A 14,440-nucleotide genomic window follows, 5' to 3' on the forward strand; every position below is an offset into this window, starting at 1 on the left:
TGAGCTAGCCAGAATGATCCTTTCAGTGGTGATTGTTTTGAGACTGAGCATTGCGATGCGGTCTTTGCCATTGCAGTTCCTGCCAAGATTCACCTGCCAAAGGAGCTCCAAGGAATGGGAGCAGTCCACGCTGTTCGGGGCGACCAGATAACCATCAAGATCCCCATCTCCGGAAAGCCCGAACCAGCAATTACCTGGCAGAAGGGCCAGGAGATCCTCTCCAACTCTCCATGTCACCAGATCATCACCACTCGCTCTTTCACATCGCTAGTCTTCCAGAAAGGAGTACAGAAGATGGACACGGGCTACTATAGCATCACTGCCAAAAACAGGTTCGGAATGGACAAACAGACCATTGAGGTGAGCATCGAAGACATTCCTGAAGCTCCCAAAGGACTGGTGGTCAGCGGCATGTCCCGAGACTCCGTTGCACTGACCTGGGAGCCCCCTGCCAGTGATGGTGGGAGTGACATCATCAGTTATGTTGTGGAGAAATGCGCCACCTCTACGGATAGGTGGATTCGTGTTGGACAGACGACCGACTGCAGCTTCACCGTCGTCAACATCTTTGGCAAGGCAAAATATCAGTTCCGCGTTATTGCAGAGAACCGGTTTGGCCTGAGTCCTCCCTCTGCACCGACGGAACCCATCACCACAAAGGAGGACAAGTCTGTCATCAGGAACTATGACGAGGAAGTGGACGAGACCAGAGAGATCACCAAAGAGGAGGTTCACTCCTTCAAGCTCAAGGAGCTGTACTCCAAGTACACTATTTGTGAGGAGTTGGCTCGTTGTCAATTTGGACTGGTTTACCGTTGTGTGGAGAATGCAACAAAGAAGACCTTCATGGCCAAGTTCATCAAGGTCAAAGGGACAGACCGTGAGCTGGTTCTTCGGGAAATTGAGGCCTTGAATGTCGCAAGGCATGAGAACGTCATCTACCTACACGAATACTTTGAAAGTATGGAGGAGATTGTCCTCATCTTGGAGTTCATTTCCGGAGTTGATATCTTTGAGCGCATTGGAACAAGCAACTTTGAGCTCACGGAGCAGGAGATTGTCCTCTACCTCAGACAGGTCTGCTCCGCTCTCAGGTTTTTGCACAGCAACAACTTTGGCCACTTTGATATCCGCCCAGACAACATTGTCTACGCCACAAAGAAGAGCAATCTTGTCAAGATCATTGACATGGGTCAGGCTCGGCTGCTGGTACCAGGTGAAAACATTAGAATTCTTTTCTCTGCACCAGAGTATTGCGCCCCCGAGGTCCACCGCCACGACTTGGTCACCACAGCCACAGACATGTGGTCCGTGGGTGTGCTGGCCTACGTGCTGCTGAGTGGTCTCAACCCGTTTGCTGCAGAATCTGTGACACAAACGATTGAGAACATCACCGCTTGTGAGTACGTCTTTGACAGTGACGCGTTTAGGGACATCAGCATGGAGGCTATGGACTTTGTGGACAGACTTCTTGTCAAGGACAGGAAGCTCCGCATGACTGCCCACGAGGCATTGGAGCACCCTTGGCTCAAGATGAAGATCGAGCACGTCAGCCGCAAGGTCATTCGAACACTCAGACACAGAAGGTACTACCACTCGGTAGTAAAGAGGACCGATACGATCATCTCGGCAGCGCGCGTTGCCTACGGTGGCGCCTTCAGGAACCAGAGAGGCTTGGCTGTTGGCAAAGTGAAGATCGGTACCGAGTACCACGGTCTACGTGCCGGCCCAGTCATGCACGCCTCTGCTGAGGAAGGTGGCCATGTTCGGTTCACTTGTAGCATTGCCAGCTTTGACCAAAGTACACAGGTGACATGGTACTTTGGTAGCCGCCAGTTACACTCGAGCTCCAAGTACGAGATCGCGTACAACAAGGGTTTGGCCAGCATATATGTGAAGGATGTTGAAGAGGGTGACGATGGTGTCTACAGGTGCAAGGTGGTGAGCGATGACGGTGAAGATAGCGCCTATGGTGAACTCTTTGTTGCGACGGTGAGAAGCATCAGGGAGCACTACGTCAGTCGGTCCATCAAGAAACTAAGAAGGAGGGTCGACAAATCCCAAATCCTGTACAGGCCTCCGGAGTTCACGCTGCCACTCTACAATCGCACCGCCTACATTGGCGAAGATGTGCGCTTTGGCGTCACCATTACCGTGCACCCGGATCCTCGCGTTACGTGGTTGAAGAACGGCGAGAGAATCAAACCCGGAGACGATGACACAAAGTACACGTTCCTGAGTGACAAGGGTCTGTACCAGCTGATGATCCACAACCTTGACATGAGCGACGATGCTGAATACTCTGTCCTGGCCCACAACAAGTATGGAGAAGACAGCTGCAAGGCCCGTCTCACCGTGACACCACACCCCGTGACAGAGGAAACTGTGAGGCCCACATTCAAGCGTCTGCTGACCAATGTTGAATGCGCGGAAGGGGATAGCGTCCGCTTTGATATCAGAGTGTCTGGAATCCCAACTCCTTCCCTAAAATGGGAGAAGGATGGCCATTCTCTCCAGCTGGGTCCAAAGATAGTTGTCATTCAAGAGGATGCTGACCACCATGTCCTGTGCATCAGAGAGACACTGCTCGAGGACTCTGGCATCTACAAAGTGACTGCAACAAACTGTGCTGGCACTGTGAGTTGCCAGGCAACCCTGAACGTGGACCGCCTCACATACACCAGAAGAGAGTACAAGAGTGAGGAGGAGAAACGCCGACACGTACAGAGGCAGATTGAAAGTACCAACAGGATGGCTCAGAAGATTGTCGCCACAGAGGAGATCACTCCTCTGAATCCGACAGCCCAAGAGGCTCTGAAATTTGCTGCGGAGATGTACAAGCCTGCCTTCAGCACCAAGAACGTCGAGGGCGAGTATGACATCACAACGGTGAAATCAGAGACCAAGAAACTAGAAGAAGAACGAAGGATCTTCATGCCGTATGAGATTCCCGAACCTGTGGTCCATGACCGCCGAGCTCTGGATGAGAACAAAGCTATTAAGCATTTTGTCGCACTCTCTGACATGAAGTGGTATCGCAAATTGAGAGACCAGCATCTGGTTTCAGAGAGTGCGGAAAGGTTTGTGCCAAAGCGACAAAGACGAATTCGCCTGTCCAGGTGGGAGCAGTTCTACGTCATTCCGCTGCCCAGGATCACAGACCAGTATAGGCCAAGATGGCGAATCCCCAAAATGACTTTAGACGACCTCGAAATTGTCAGACCCGCCCGCCGCTCACCATCCCCTGAATCCGAGATATCGTTTAGATCTAGGAGACGATCTTTGGGAGATTTGAGTGACGAGGAGCTGCTGATGAGCGCTGATGACTATCTGTCCGCCAGGAGGACCGAGCAGGAGAAGATGATGCTGGAGGATGAACTGGAGCTCGGCTTCTCTGCCTCCCCTGCAGTCAGTCCAGTTCGAATTGAACGGCGTGCGGTGCGGCGTGAAGAGAGGTCTCAGGAGCTACGGCAGGAAGCTCTGGAGGTGGCGGAGACAAAGAAAAAGCGTACCGTTTCCCAGTTCATGAGGAGAAGGCGCTCACTGTCCCCCACGTACATCGAGCTGATGCGTCCAGTCTCCGAGTTGATCCGACCATCTCGCGTGAGGCCGGCGGCTGAGGTGGAAACTGAGCTCGTAGAAAGGAGATCCCCAACGCCAGAGAGAACTCGCCCCCGGTCTCCGAGCCCCATCAGGTCTGTTGAGAGGTCCTCCCGTTCCTCCTCTCGCTTTGAGCGCTCTGCCCGCTTTGACATCATGTCCCGTTATGAGGCCAGAAAGGCAGCTCTGAAGTCTGAGAGGACCTATCAAGTGGTTAGTCAGTCACCATTCAGCCTGGATCACGGCCCCCGCGTAACCGTCAGGATGCGCTCTCACCGTGTGCCGCTCGGCCGGGACACCAAATTCACTCTGAACATCCAAGCCAAGCCAGAGGCCGAGGTCAAGTGGTTCCACAACGGAAATGAAATCTGTGAAACCAACAGCAAATACATCTTTAGCAACATGAGCGGAGTTCTGACCATCACCATTCTGGACTGCCAGGAGGAGGACAGCGGCACATACCGCTGCTTCTGCTCCAACGCCAGAGGAGAAGCCTCGGATTACGCCACCCTGGATGTGGCAGGCGGTGACTATACTACTTTCTCTTCCCGGCGCAAGGATGAGGAAGTTCCGAAATCACTCGTCCCTGAAATGACTCGAATTGATCACTACCGCTCGTCCCGCTTCAAGACTGGCTACGAATCTCAAAGTCACTTTGAGGTGGAAGAAAGCAAGACTACGTTATCCGAGACACGCGAAGACATCACTCGTGAAAGGTATGGGGCATCTTCTGAGAGGTACTCATCTGCTGAGCGCTACGACTCGTCCATCAAGTACGCCTCTACGGAACACTTGTCATCCGCCTCCTCCTACTCTTCTGATAGGTTTGCTCTTTCTAAAAAACACACGACAGCTGAAACTAAGTCAAAGTACGTTGCTGCCTCCGAGCAGCTTTCTGCCCAAAAGGTGGAGCAGTCTGTTGCAGCCAGATTCCTCACTAAGCCCCAGTCTCTGACCGTTGCTGAGGGTGAGACAGCCCGGTTCTCCTGTGATATTGACGGAGCGCCTGCGCCCTCTGTGACCTGGGTGCACCAGGGGAAAACCATTGTCTCCACCCACCGTGTCCAAGTCACCGCCACACAGTACAAGTCCAACCTGGAGGTCTCTTCTGTTACATGCTCTGACGAGGGCAGTTACACAGTCATCGTAGAGAACTCTGCGGGCCGCCAGGAGGCTCATTTCACCTTGACCATCCGCAGGCCTATTCCTAAAGCGGTCAAGTGCATCAAGTCCCCAGAATCGAGTGTGAAGTCACCGGAGCCTTCAGGCACATCGCCACCGCCATCTGTAACTTCCCCTGGTCCCAGTGTGAAGTCACCAGAACATAGCATCAAGTCCCCTGAACAAAGCGTGAAGTCTCCAGCACCAAGTGTCAAGTCCCCTGAACCGAGTGTGAAGTCACCGGAGCCTTCAGTCACATCGCCACTCCCGTCTGTAACTTCCCCTGGTCCCGGTGTGAAGTCACAGGAACGTAGAATCAAGTCCCCAGAACAAAGCGTAAAGTCTGCAGCACCAAGTGTCAAGTCACCTGAACCGAGTGTGAAGTCACCGGGGCCTTCAGTCACATCGCCACTCCCGTCTGTAACTTCCCCTGGTCCCGGTGTGAAGTCACAGGAACGTAGAATCAAGTCCCCAGAACAAAGCGTAAAGTCTGCAGCACCAAGTGTCAAGTCACCTGAACCGAGTGTGAAGTCACCGGAGCCTTCAGTCACATCGCCACTGCCGTCTGTAACTTCCCCTGATCCCAGTGTGAAGTCACCGGAACATAGAATCAAGTCCCCAGAACAAAGTGTGAAGTTACCAGAACCAAGTGTCAAGTCCCGTGAACCGAGTGTGAAGTCACCGGATCCTTATGTCACATCGCCACCACCATCTGTAACTTCCCCTGGTCCCAGTGCGAAGTCACTGGAACATGTCATCAAGTCCACTGAACAAAGTGTGAAGTCACCAGCACCAAGTATCAAGTCCCCTGAACCGAGTGTGATGTCACCAACGCCTAGCGTCAAGTCCCCTGAGCCCTCGGTGAAGTCACCAATACCCAGTGTGAAGTCACCAGTGCCAGGTGTCAAGTCACCAACTCCTGCTGGGAAAACACCAGGTATGTCAAGCAAATCTGGTATCAAATCCCCTGAACCCGAGGGAATGAAGTCTCCCAGGGGTAGAAAATCTCCTGAACCGGAACCTAAGTCACCGCCACCAATCAAGGCGCCAGAAGCTGAGGAACCTAAAGCACAGCGAGGCCGCAAATCACCTGAGCCTGCAGAAATTAGACCACCTACAGGCATCAAGTCCCCAGAACCTGCCGTCATCAAAACACCAAGAGGCGTCAAGTCTCCAGAACCGTCTGGCATTAAGTCACCAAGGGGGGTGAAGTCCCCCGAGCCAGAGGGAGTCAAATCCCCGACCAGAAGGAAGTCTACACCTCCCGTGTTGTCCCCCAAAAGGGTCCTGTCTCCGCCAGCTGTCGATTCACCAACCCCCAAGCCGCCAAAAGTATTGAGTCAGCTGGCGCCTATGGCCTGCGAAGATTCAGTGAAGATATCTTGTGTTTGCGAGAGCAGCGTCAAGGAGGTGGCGTGGTACTGCAACGGGAGACGTCTTGCCAAGAGCAGCCGCTTTCAGATGCAGTACTCCGAGGGTTCCTGCAGTCTCTTCATCCACGACCTGGCCGACGGTGACCAGGGCGAGTACACCTGTGAGATGACGTCGGAGGGAGGCGTCTCAAAGTCCTCCTTGTCCTTCACCGGACAGGTTTACCAGTCCATTCGCATGAAGATCAACGCTTTCCATGAAAAGCACTTTGCACTTAAAGGTGAGCCACAAGTCTCAAATGTGTCGAATAGGGATGGGTGATCATTTGACTTTCTTACTCACGATGAGATTTTGGTGAATGCTGTTTGGTTCGCGGTTCTCCAAGCTCTCCAACGTAGTTCCTAGACCCCCACAAATTCTGCCAGATGGCCTCAAAGCACAACCTTTTGGTAATATCTCAGGACATGATTTACTTTTTTTTTCATCAAAATTCGATTTTTAAAATGTTGTTATAATAATTTTTTTTTCTTGAAAAAAATGTCTAAATTCTATTCGAAGGCCAAATTGCCTATTCCTATTCTGGAATCTCTTGTCAGCCACTCTGGATGTTCAGATGCACGTTTGTCTTCGTGGACATTCAACAGGCTCCGCCAGGTCGAGCTTCAAGGAGTCGTCCTTGTCCAGCTCCTCCGTGGCCATGAAGAGAGAAAGTTGCACCGTGGAATCGTCGTCCTCATCTTTCTCGTCGTCCTCATCCTCCGCCCAGCGAGCCATGAGGTCCTCCATGATGGAGTCCAGACCCTTTGGCAGCATGATGGGCGAATTGAAGTTTGAGACTTCGTCTATGGCCAGCGTGTCCTCCATGGCTTCCGAGTCGTACGCCGCGAGCACCAGCAGCATCTCGGAAATGAGCTCGCACCTGACCGGATCCTCCTTCCGGGCCATCGGTAGGACTCGCCATGTGTTTGTTTGCCATAAAACCGCAAGCTTGTTTTGCGCAGTGAAGTCCCGGTGGTCATACGGAATGCGCTCCACACCCACCTGCGAAAGCTTAACTCAACTGCGACGTCCCCGGTCGAAATGCGTGCTTTAGAAGTCATCGGTAGCTCGCTCAAATGTATTGACGTGGGGGGGTGTGTGCGTCCGGCCCCCCTTCAGGTTGCGCTCCCAGAATCGAGGCGGTGCCCGAGGACATCAGCATCGAGGCCGGCAAGGTGCTGACGGTGGCCTGCGCCTTCTCGGGGGACGCCGCCCACATGGAGTGGTCCCGCGGCGGCCGAAAGATCCAGCTGTCGCCGGGGGGCCGCTTCCACATCGAGACCGGCGAGGACCTGACCACCCTCATCATCGCCGGCGTGCGGGAAGAAGACGCCGGGACGTACACCCTCAAGCTGTCCAATGAGCTGGGATGCGACACGGCCACCGTTCGCATCAGCGTTCGATCTGCGTGAAATAGAAAAGAAATTAACAAACAAAACAAAACAAAAAAGAAAGAAAGAAAGAAACAGATGAGCATTAGCAAATGACACTCCGAGCGTTCCCTTTTTCCTCATCTTTTTATTTATGATCGGACTCCACTTGTAAATAGGAACTCTTTTTGTACCAAACGTGACAATCTCCATTATGGCCACTTGGTGGTGCCACTTTTGCAGTGACATGTACATAATGTATATAGCCGGATGTGACGGTTATGAGGAATGTATGCATCGTGATTTGTCACGATTAATATGAAGCGAAACAAGGAAACCAAAAAAGGCTTTTGACAGGAGAAAGTTCCAGCCGGAGCGAATACCCTGTTAAATGCAGAAACTCCAAACCGTGTGCCTCAACGTTACGTTGACGTCTAAGATTGCCTCGGCAGGTAGAGCTTCTCCCTGTCGAAGTTTACTCAACACTAGACTTGGGAGGGGGCGGGGGCGGGGTGGAATCAACCCCCCCCTTCACCCCACCCGAAAAAAAGAAAAAAAAAACAGTCCACACGAGCGCGAGGTCCCGAGCGCTGTTTGCGTCAACCCTCACGTAAGCAGCGCAAACGGCTCTCGCGCCGCGCCGGATGATGTCGTACCGCCGTTTTCGACGACACGCTCACAGTGCGAGCGGCCTGCACTCCCTGAGCACGTTTTGGTTTGCTTTTTTTTTTTGTTAGTTTTGAGCGTCCGACCTTTGGCGCCCGGCCCGCGGCCCGCCACCCTCGCGGGGGCCGCGAGCCGCGCCGGTGGCCCGAGGCGGCGCTTCCTCCAGGAGGCCTGCAGCGTGCGTGCGTGTTAGTGTGTAGACCAGCGCCCGGCCTTCCGTCCAAACGCCATCACGTGCGGTGGCCCCGTGGGGCTCTCCCGCATCTCGGGACCCTCACCCGCGGGGAGACCCTCCTCCTCTCGACTTGGGTGTTTGTTTGTTTTTTCGCAGCCTCCTGGGATTTTTCCTCCATTATTGATTGAATAAAGCGTGATTGTCAGCACAGCAAGAAAAGCGAGCGTGCGTGTCATTCTTTATCGGCCGCTGGACACCATCATGTTTCTACGAAAAAAACGACCATGTATAGTAAGCCGTTTTTAGACAAAATAATTGACCATGTATAGTAAGGTGTTTTTAGCCGAGAAAAACGACCATGTATAGTAAGGCGTTTTCAGACCAAAAAAAAGACCAAAAAAACGACCATGTATAGCAAGGCGTTTTTAGCTGGAAAAAAACGACCATGTATAGTAAGGCGTTTTTAGACGAAAAAAACGACCACAAAAAAACGACCATGTATAGTAAGGCGTTTTTAGCCGAAAAAAATGACCATGTATAGTAAGGCGTTTTTAGCTGAAAAAAACGACCATGTATAGTAAGGCGTTTTGAGACGAAAAAAACGAGCATGTATAGTAAGGCGTTTTGAGACGAAAAAAACGACCATGTATAGTAAGGCGTTTTTGGCCGAAAAAAAACAACCATGTATAGTAAGGCGTTTTTAGCTAAAGAAAACGACCAAAAAAAACGAGCATGTATAGTAAGGCGTTTTTAGATGAAAAAAACCAGCATGTATAGTAAGGCGTTTTTAGACCCAAAAAAACGAGCATGTATAGTAAGGCGTTTTTAGCCGAAAAAAACGACCATGTATAGTAAGGCGTTTTTAGCTGAAAAAAACGACCATGTATAGTAAGGCGTTTTTAGACAAAATAAACGACCATGTACAGTAAGGCGTTTTTCGCAGAAAAAAACGACCATGTATAGTAAGGCGTTCTTAGACGAAAAAAACGATTAAAAAAACAACCATGTATAGTAAGGCGTTTTTAGCCGAAAAAAACGACCATGTATAGTAAGGCGTTTTTAGGCCGAAAAATAACGACATAGTATAGTAAGGCGTTTTTAGGCCGAAAAATAACGACATAGTATAGTAAGGCGTTCTTAGACGAAAAAAACTATTAAAAAAAACAACCATGTATAGTAAGGCGTTTTTAGCCGAAAAAAACGACCATGTATAGTAAGGCGTTTTTGGCCGAAAAAAAACAACCATGTATAGTAAGGCGTTTTTAGCTAAAGAAAACGACCAAAAAAAAACGAGCATGTATAGTAAGGCGTTTTTAGATGAAAAAAACCAGCATGTATAGTAAGGCGTTTTTAGACCCAAAAAAACGAGCATGTATAGTAAGGCGTTTTTAGCCGAAAAAAACGACCATGTATAGTAAGGCGTTTTTAGCTGAAAAAAACGACCATGTATAGTAAGGCGTTTTTAGACAAAATAAACGACCATGTATAGTAAGGCGTTTTAAATCCTCAAATCGAACGTGGGCCGTTCTCGTCAAAGCGCTTCGGGCCGCCGAACGAAGCGCGTCGACCGGAGCGTCTTTGCTTTTGTTTATGCTCGGTCACAAGCGAGAGAGCGCACGCGGTCATTCGCTCGAACCCTGACAAAGTAGCAAAGACCCCCCCAAGCCCCGCCCCCCAAAAGATTTCTGCCTCCCCCTCAAGCGTGCGCGCCAGAACCAGAAGTGCCAAAGGAGTCAAAGTCCTCCAAAGGGGACTTTGGGAGCGGCTCCCAGAAGTGGACTTGAGATCCCCAAAGTTTGCGGGGTCGCGCGGAGGTGCGCCTTCTCTTTCGCCGAGTCATTGCAGATCCGCGACAGCGGGTGGCGGGAGCCTTCGCATTTATTGATGCCATTTGGAAACTTCGGGCAACTTGATGCGCTTCTGGTGGTCTGTCACACGTAACCCCCCAGCGGCCAAAATGAAGGATCCAATCTTACGCGGGGGCGCGCCTCCTCCGACAATTTTATGGGCAAATGATCGACAGTCACGGCGTGAGAATGAAGGAGGCAAGACAAGCGGCGGCGTGCTTCTGCTCTTATTTATTGACGACAGCATAGGACAAAATCCCACATCGGTCTTGTGTTTGTTGGGGATTTGGGGTGGGGGTTTGGGGTGGGGCGACTCCCTCTGAGTTCATCAGACACGATCGACCCCTCAGTGGTCGCAGCCGAACAGGTCCATGGACACCCGGTGCTGCTCCGGGACGTCGCGGCCGGCCACAAAGAGCGCCAGGGAGTTGAAGTGGTAGAAGTGATTTCCGACGATCACGCGCACGCCGTGAGGGTCGCACATGGCGGCGTCCACCTTTTTGAGCACCGACAAGGGCCGCTCGTTGGTGGCCTCGTGAGGGGATTTCTTCAGGTCCACGTCGTAGATGTGATCGCCTGAAAAGACCGAGCCACCAGCTTCAGGATGAAAGAATCGGGTCGGCGCCAGACGATCGAACCGAGTCAGAGCCCGACGGCCGAACGGTACTTCCGCTGGCCCGCCGTCGACAGAGTCGCCGCGATTTGAAACGGCGGCGACTCGCGCTTTGTCAAATGGCCTCGAGTCACGGACGGACGGCCCCGACGGGAGCGCCCGCCGGGCGGCTTTTACGGGATCTGGCGGTTTTGCCTCGCGGGTCCGACGAGCGAGCGAGCGAGTGTGCGGGAAGCTCACCTTTGATGACGTGAGCGACGTGCTCGTCCTGGCAGACGAAGGCGGCGTCAATGGGACCCTCCAGACCCAGAACCTCCTTGACCGTTTTGGGGTAGCCTTCCAGCAAGGTGTGAGGCTCGCTGACCATGTACACGTACAGGTCGTTGTCCTGCGGCCAAAGAAGAGCGGCGCGAGGTTGCAGACGGGGGTCCCGAGGAGGAGCCGACGCGCCGAAGCGGGCCAAACCTTCATCATGTAGAGGTGGTTCTCGTAGGAGAAGACGGCGTCCACCTCGCTGTGAAGCTCTTTGAAGGACGCCTCGATGGTGTCGGCCTTCACCGTGTCGTTGTTGCCGTCCCTCTGCAGGAAGTGATGACCTGAGCAAAGAAGGGCCGCTCGGCTTTAGGGGCGAGACGCCGGCGCCCGATCGTCGGCGGCCGCGGGGAATGACACCGGCTCGCGGCTATCTATGGCGGGACCCCATCCGGTTGCCGGGCTCGCTCACCTCTGAAGGCGTACAAGTTGCCCACGTCGTCGGAGGTGATGGCGTCCAGGTGAACGTGGCTGCATCTCTCTCGCTCCACCATGTCGCTTTCCTCGCCTGCAACGGCGCCACGGCCTCAGAAGCGGCGTCGGCTTTGGCGGCGAGGGCGCGCGAGGACGAGAGCCGCTTACTGTAGTTGGAGCAGCGCATGAAGAAGTCGCGGGCCTCCTTGGGGTAGCGGCCGTGCACCTCTCCGGTCTTGGGATCGAACTTGGAGAACTGGTGTCCGTGGAAGCAGTAGTAGTGCTCCATGTAGCGGAAGGCCGAGGTGCAGTTGGCCATGGTCTTGAACTCTCGGTGCTCCACCGCCCGGTTGCCCACGTGGAAGTGGTAGATCTCGTGTTCTGTCGGGCGGCCGGCGGGAGGCCGTCAACGTCGGGGACGGACGGACGGACGGACGCGTCGGGACCGCCGGGCGCCGAGCCACCCACCCTTGAAGAAGATGACTTCGTTCTCCTCGCAGTCCGGCTCGGGGCACACCACGGCGGCGTCCAGGTGGTCCGGGATGCCCGGGAAGACCTCCGAGATGGGCTTGGGGAAGCCCTCCTCCAACTTGTGCTTGTAGTAGGCGTACACCTTGTCGCCCTGCGGGGCAAAGAAAACCGCCGCGCGGCCGTCACGCCGTTTGCCGCCGTTTGCCGCCGTCTGGGGAAAGGTGAGCCGGCGCGTACCACGAAGAAGTAGAGGTGGTCGTGGTCGCTGGCGTTGTCGTAGTGCATGCGGAAAGCGGCGTCCAGGTGCCCCAGGGGATGCTCGGCGTCGTCCAGTTCGGGGAAGGAGCCCTTGAGGAGCTCCGCCTTGCCGTGGAAGCCCTTGAACAGGTAGCGGCCCTTGAAGAAGAAAGGCATCCCCTCCTCGCTCACCGTCACCGCGTCCATCTCCACACCGTGGCAGCGGTCCGGGACGTCTAAGCACAAGACCGCAAGTCACTCGAGGAGCGGAGGAGCGGAGGAGCGGCGCCCCCCTTGCCGCCGCCGGCCTCCTGTCCCAGCCAAGCCAGCTTCTTTCGCTCAGGCGGCGGCGACGGCGGCCTCGCGAAAGTGTAGGAGCCTCCTCGCTCGGTTGAGTGGGCCGTCGGCCAACGCGGTCGACAGGAAGAAGAAGAAGGAGCGGAAGACTCACCGGCATGGTCGTGGCTGCGGGAGAAAAGGAAGACGTGTCACCTTGCCGTTTGGGCAACATGGCCAACCTCGAGGCCGTCCGACGGCCAAAGCGATAAGTGCCCGCGATATACCAAACAAAAAGCCCCCAAACGCTCAATCTGGTTTTGGGCTTTCCAAAAGTCTGTTCCCAGCCAACGGCAGCTGACGTCATTCGCATACTTTTAGGCCTTTGGTGCCATCTGGCGGCAGCCCGGAAGAGCCACAAAAACACTAAACCGGAGAGGGAACGAACCCGTTGGAACCTGTGGAAAACCTGTGTGAAGTTTGGCCACAAACGCCAGTGGAAAGCGCATCGCTTCGGCGCGCCGGCGGCCGGAGTCGTCGCGCTTTAACCGTTAGCGAGCGTTCGGCCGATGGAAACGCCGGGAAAAGACTTACTGGTCGGCCCACGCCGAGGACAAGCACAGGCACAGGACAGCGGAGAGCAGGATCTTCATGACGAGAGCGAGAACCACCCAAGGTGGCGACTCCACGGCCGCCGCCGCCATTTATAGGATCGGGCCGGCGGCGGGGGCGAGCCGGAGCCGTTCGATCCGGGACGCCGTGTTCCCGAGGTGCGCCCACGTGGACCCGCGTGGACCCGCTCGACCCCGACAAATCAATACGGCACACGCGCTCCCTGATATCGTCCTTTGCGCCGCGCGACTCGGGTGCAGTCGAGGGACCGACGTGGACGGGGGTCAAACCGGGTCCGGAGGCTTCGCGCGGGCCCACGCGGAGAGGTGACTAACCCGCCGAGCGAGCGGGTCACGCGTACGCCGGGGCGCTTGCGTAACACGCGCCCGCACCGTCAACATTAACGGAATTTGGGCGGTCAACGACCCGACAATCAAAGGGAATCGGGCCCATCAACCGTCCGCAACCCTTCACGCGGACCCGAGGGTCGCTTCGGGATCCCTCTCGTGTCCCGTCACCCACTTTGCGGCTCGGCGGCGTGTCTGGAAACAAGATTGCAGTTATGCGGGATCCCAAGGTAATCCCGTTCGCGGCCGATTACCAGGCGTCGCCATTTCGAAAAACGGGCTCGTCCTCGACCTTTGGCCGCTCGCTCCGCGCAATTCATCGGGCCGACTTATCGTAGCCCGATTGGCCTCCTAAAAAAGGTTTGCTCAGATGGACGTCTCTACTCTGTGTTGAAATGTAAATAGCAAGCAGACGAGACCCGGTCGTTGAACTGCTTCCCCGCAGCGACGACTGCTGCAATGTTGTCCGAGTTCACCCCGGCGTCGACCTCACCAAAGGTCACGACGGGTGTTTGCCGAGCCGCCTCAGGACGGCTGTAGAAAATGGCCGCCGGGGCCTGCCTGAATGGCGCGCGCGGCCCCGAAAGGTCATTTGTCCGATTCCGTCATCGTCGCAGTGACCAAAAAGCCTGGTTGCCCTCGTTTTCACGTCGCAAAAAGGACCCTGCCGCCTGGTTTTTGGGGGTTTTTCTTCTGTTGCTCCGTAGAAATTCGAGGACCACCATTTTGGACACTTGTTGCTAAGGCAGGGATCACACCAGGAAGTCCTTTTTGTTTTTGCTTAGCAGAATACTGAGGGGAAACTCATTTTGCCCAGTGAGGCACTTGTCGGCGGAGACAATTTGTCGGTCTTGCTCAATCTCGCTCCAATCCAAACGGAACGTGAAGACTCATGAGTCACTCGGAATGAAAATAAATACATCTTTATT

General features: G+C 54.3%; 2 protein-coding genes across 2 annotated transcripts in view; one reads left to right on the top strand and one right to left on the bottom strand.

The window, feature by feature from the left end:
- Positions 1–8,601, top strand: part of ttn.2 (titin, tandem duplicate 2) — a 174,926-nt gene extending 166,325 nt beyond the window's left edge. Inside the window, exons 255-257 of the mRNA XM_052081957.1 lie at positions 77–6,412; positions 6,777–7,079; positions 7,291–8,601. Coding sequence (XP_051937917.1) covers positions 77–6,412; positions 6,777–7,079; positions 7,291–7,583 — 6,932 coding nt within the window. The 3' untranslated portion in view covers positions 7,584–8,601. The remainder of the gene's footprint in view (positions 1–76; positions 6,413–6,776; positions 7,080–7,290) is intronic.
- Positions 8,602–10,439: 1,838 nt separating this feature from the next.
- Positions 10,440–12,813, bottom strand: hpxa (hemopexin a). Its single transcript, XM_052081585.1, has 8 exons — positions 12,728–12,813; positions 12,277–12,512; positions 12,037–12,190; positions 11,737–11,949; positions 11,567–11,662; positions 11,308–11,438; positions 11,083–11,230; positions 10,440–10,805 (listed from the first exon to the last, which is right to left on the bottom strand). Exons 2-8 carry the CDS (start codon positions 12,481–12,483, stop codon positions 10,576–10,578), a joined length of 1,179 nt encoding a protein of 392 aa, XP_051937545.1. The 5' UTR covers positions 12,484–12,512; positions 12,728–12,813; the 3' UTR covers positions 10,440–10,575.
- Between the last annotated feature and the right edge of the window lie 1,627 nt (positions 12,814–14,440).

Source organism: Hippocampus zosterae, chromosome 12 (assembly GCF_025434085.1).
Source record: "Hippocampus zosterae strain Florida chromosome 12, ASM2543408v3, whole genome shotgun sequence".
Classification (NCBI taxonomy): Eukaryota; Metazoa; Chordata; class Actinopteri; order Syngnathiformes; family Syngnathidae; genus Hippocampus; species Hippocampus zosterae.

Bases quoted from the DNA above. Each gene is read 5' to 3' on its own strand.
- hpxa (XM_052081585.1), bottom strand. From the start codon at position 12,483: ATGGACGCGGTGACGGTGAGCGAGGAGGGGATGCCTTTCTTCTTCAAG. The intron at 11,663-11,736 runs GTAAGCGGCTCT...GCGCCGTTGCAG, and splicing joins CATGCGCTGCTCCAACTACA to GCGAGGAAAGCGACATGGTG. The intron at 11,439-11,566 runs GTGAGCGAGCCC...TTCTTTGCTCAG, and splicing joins CAACTTGTACGCCTTCAGAG to GTCATCACTTCCTGCAGAGG.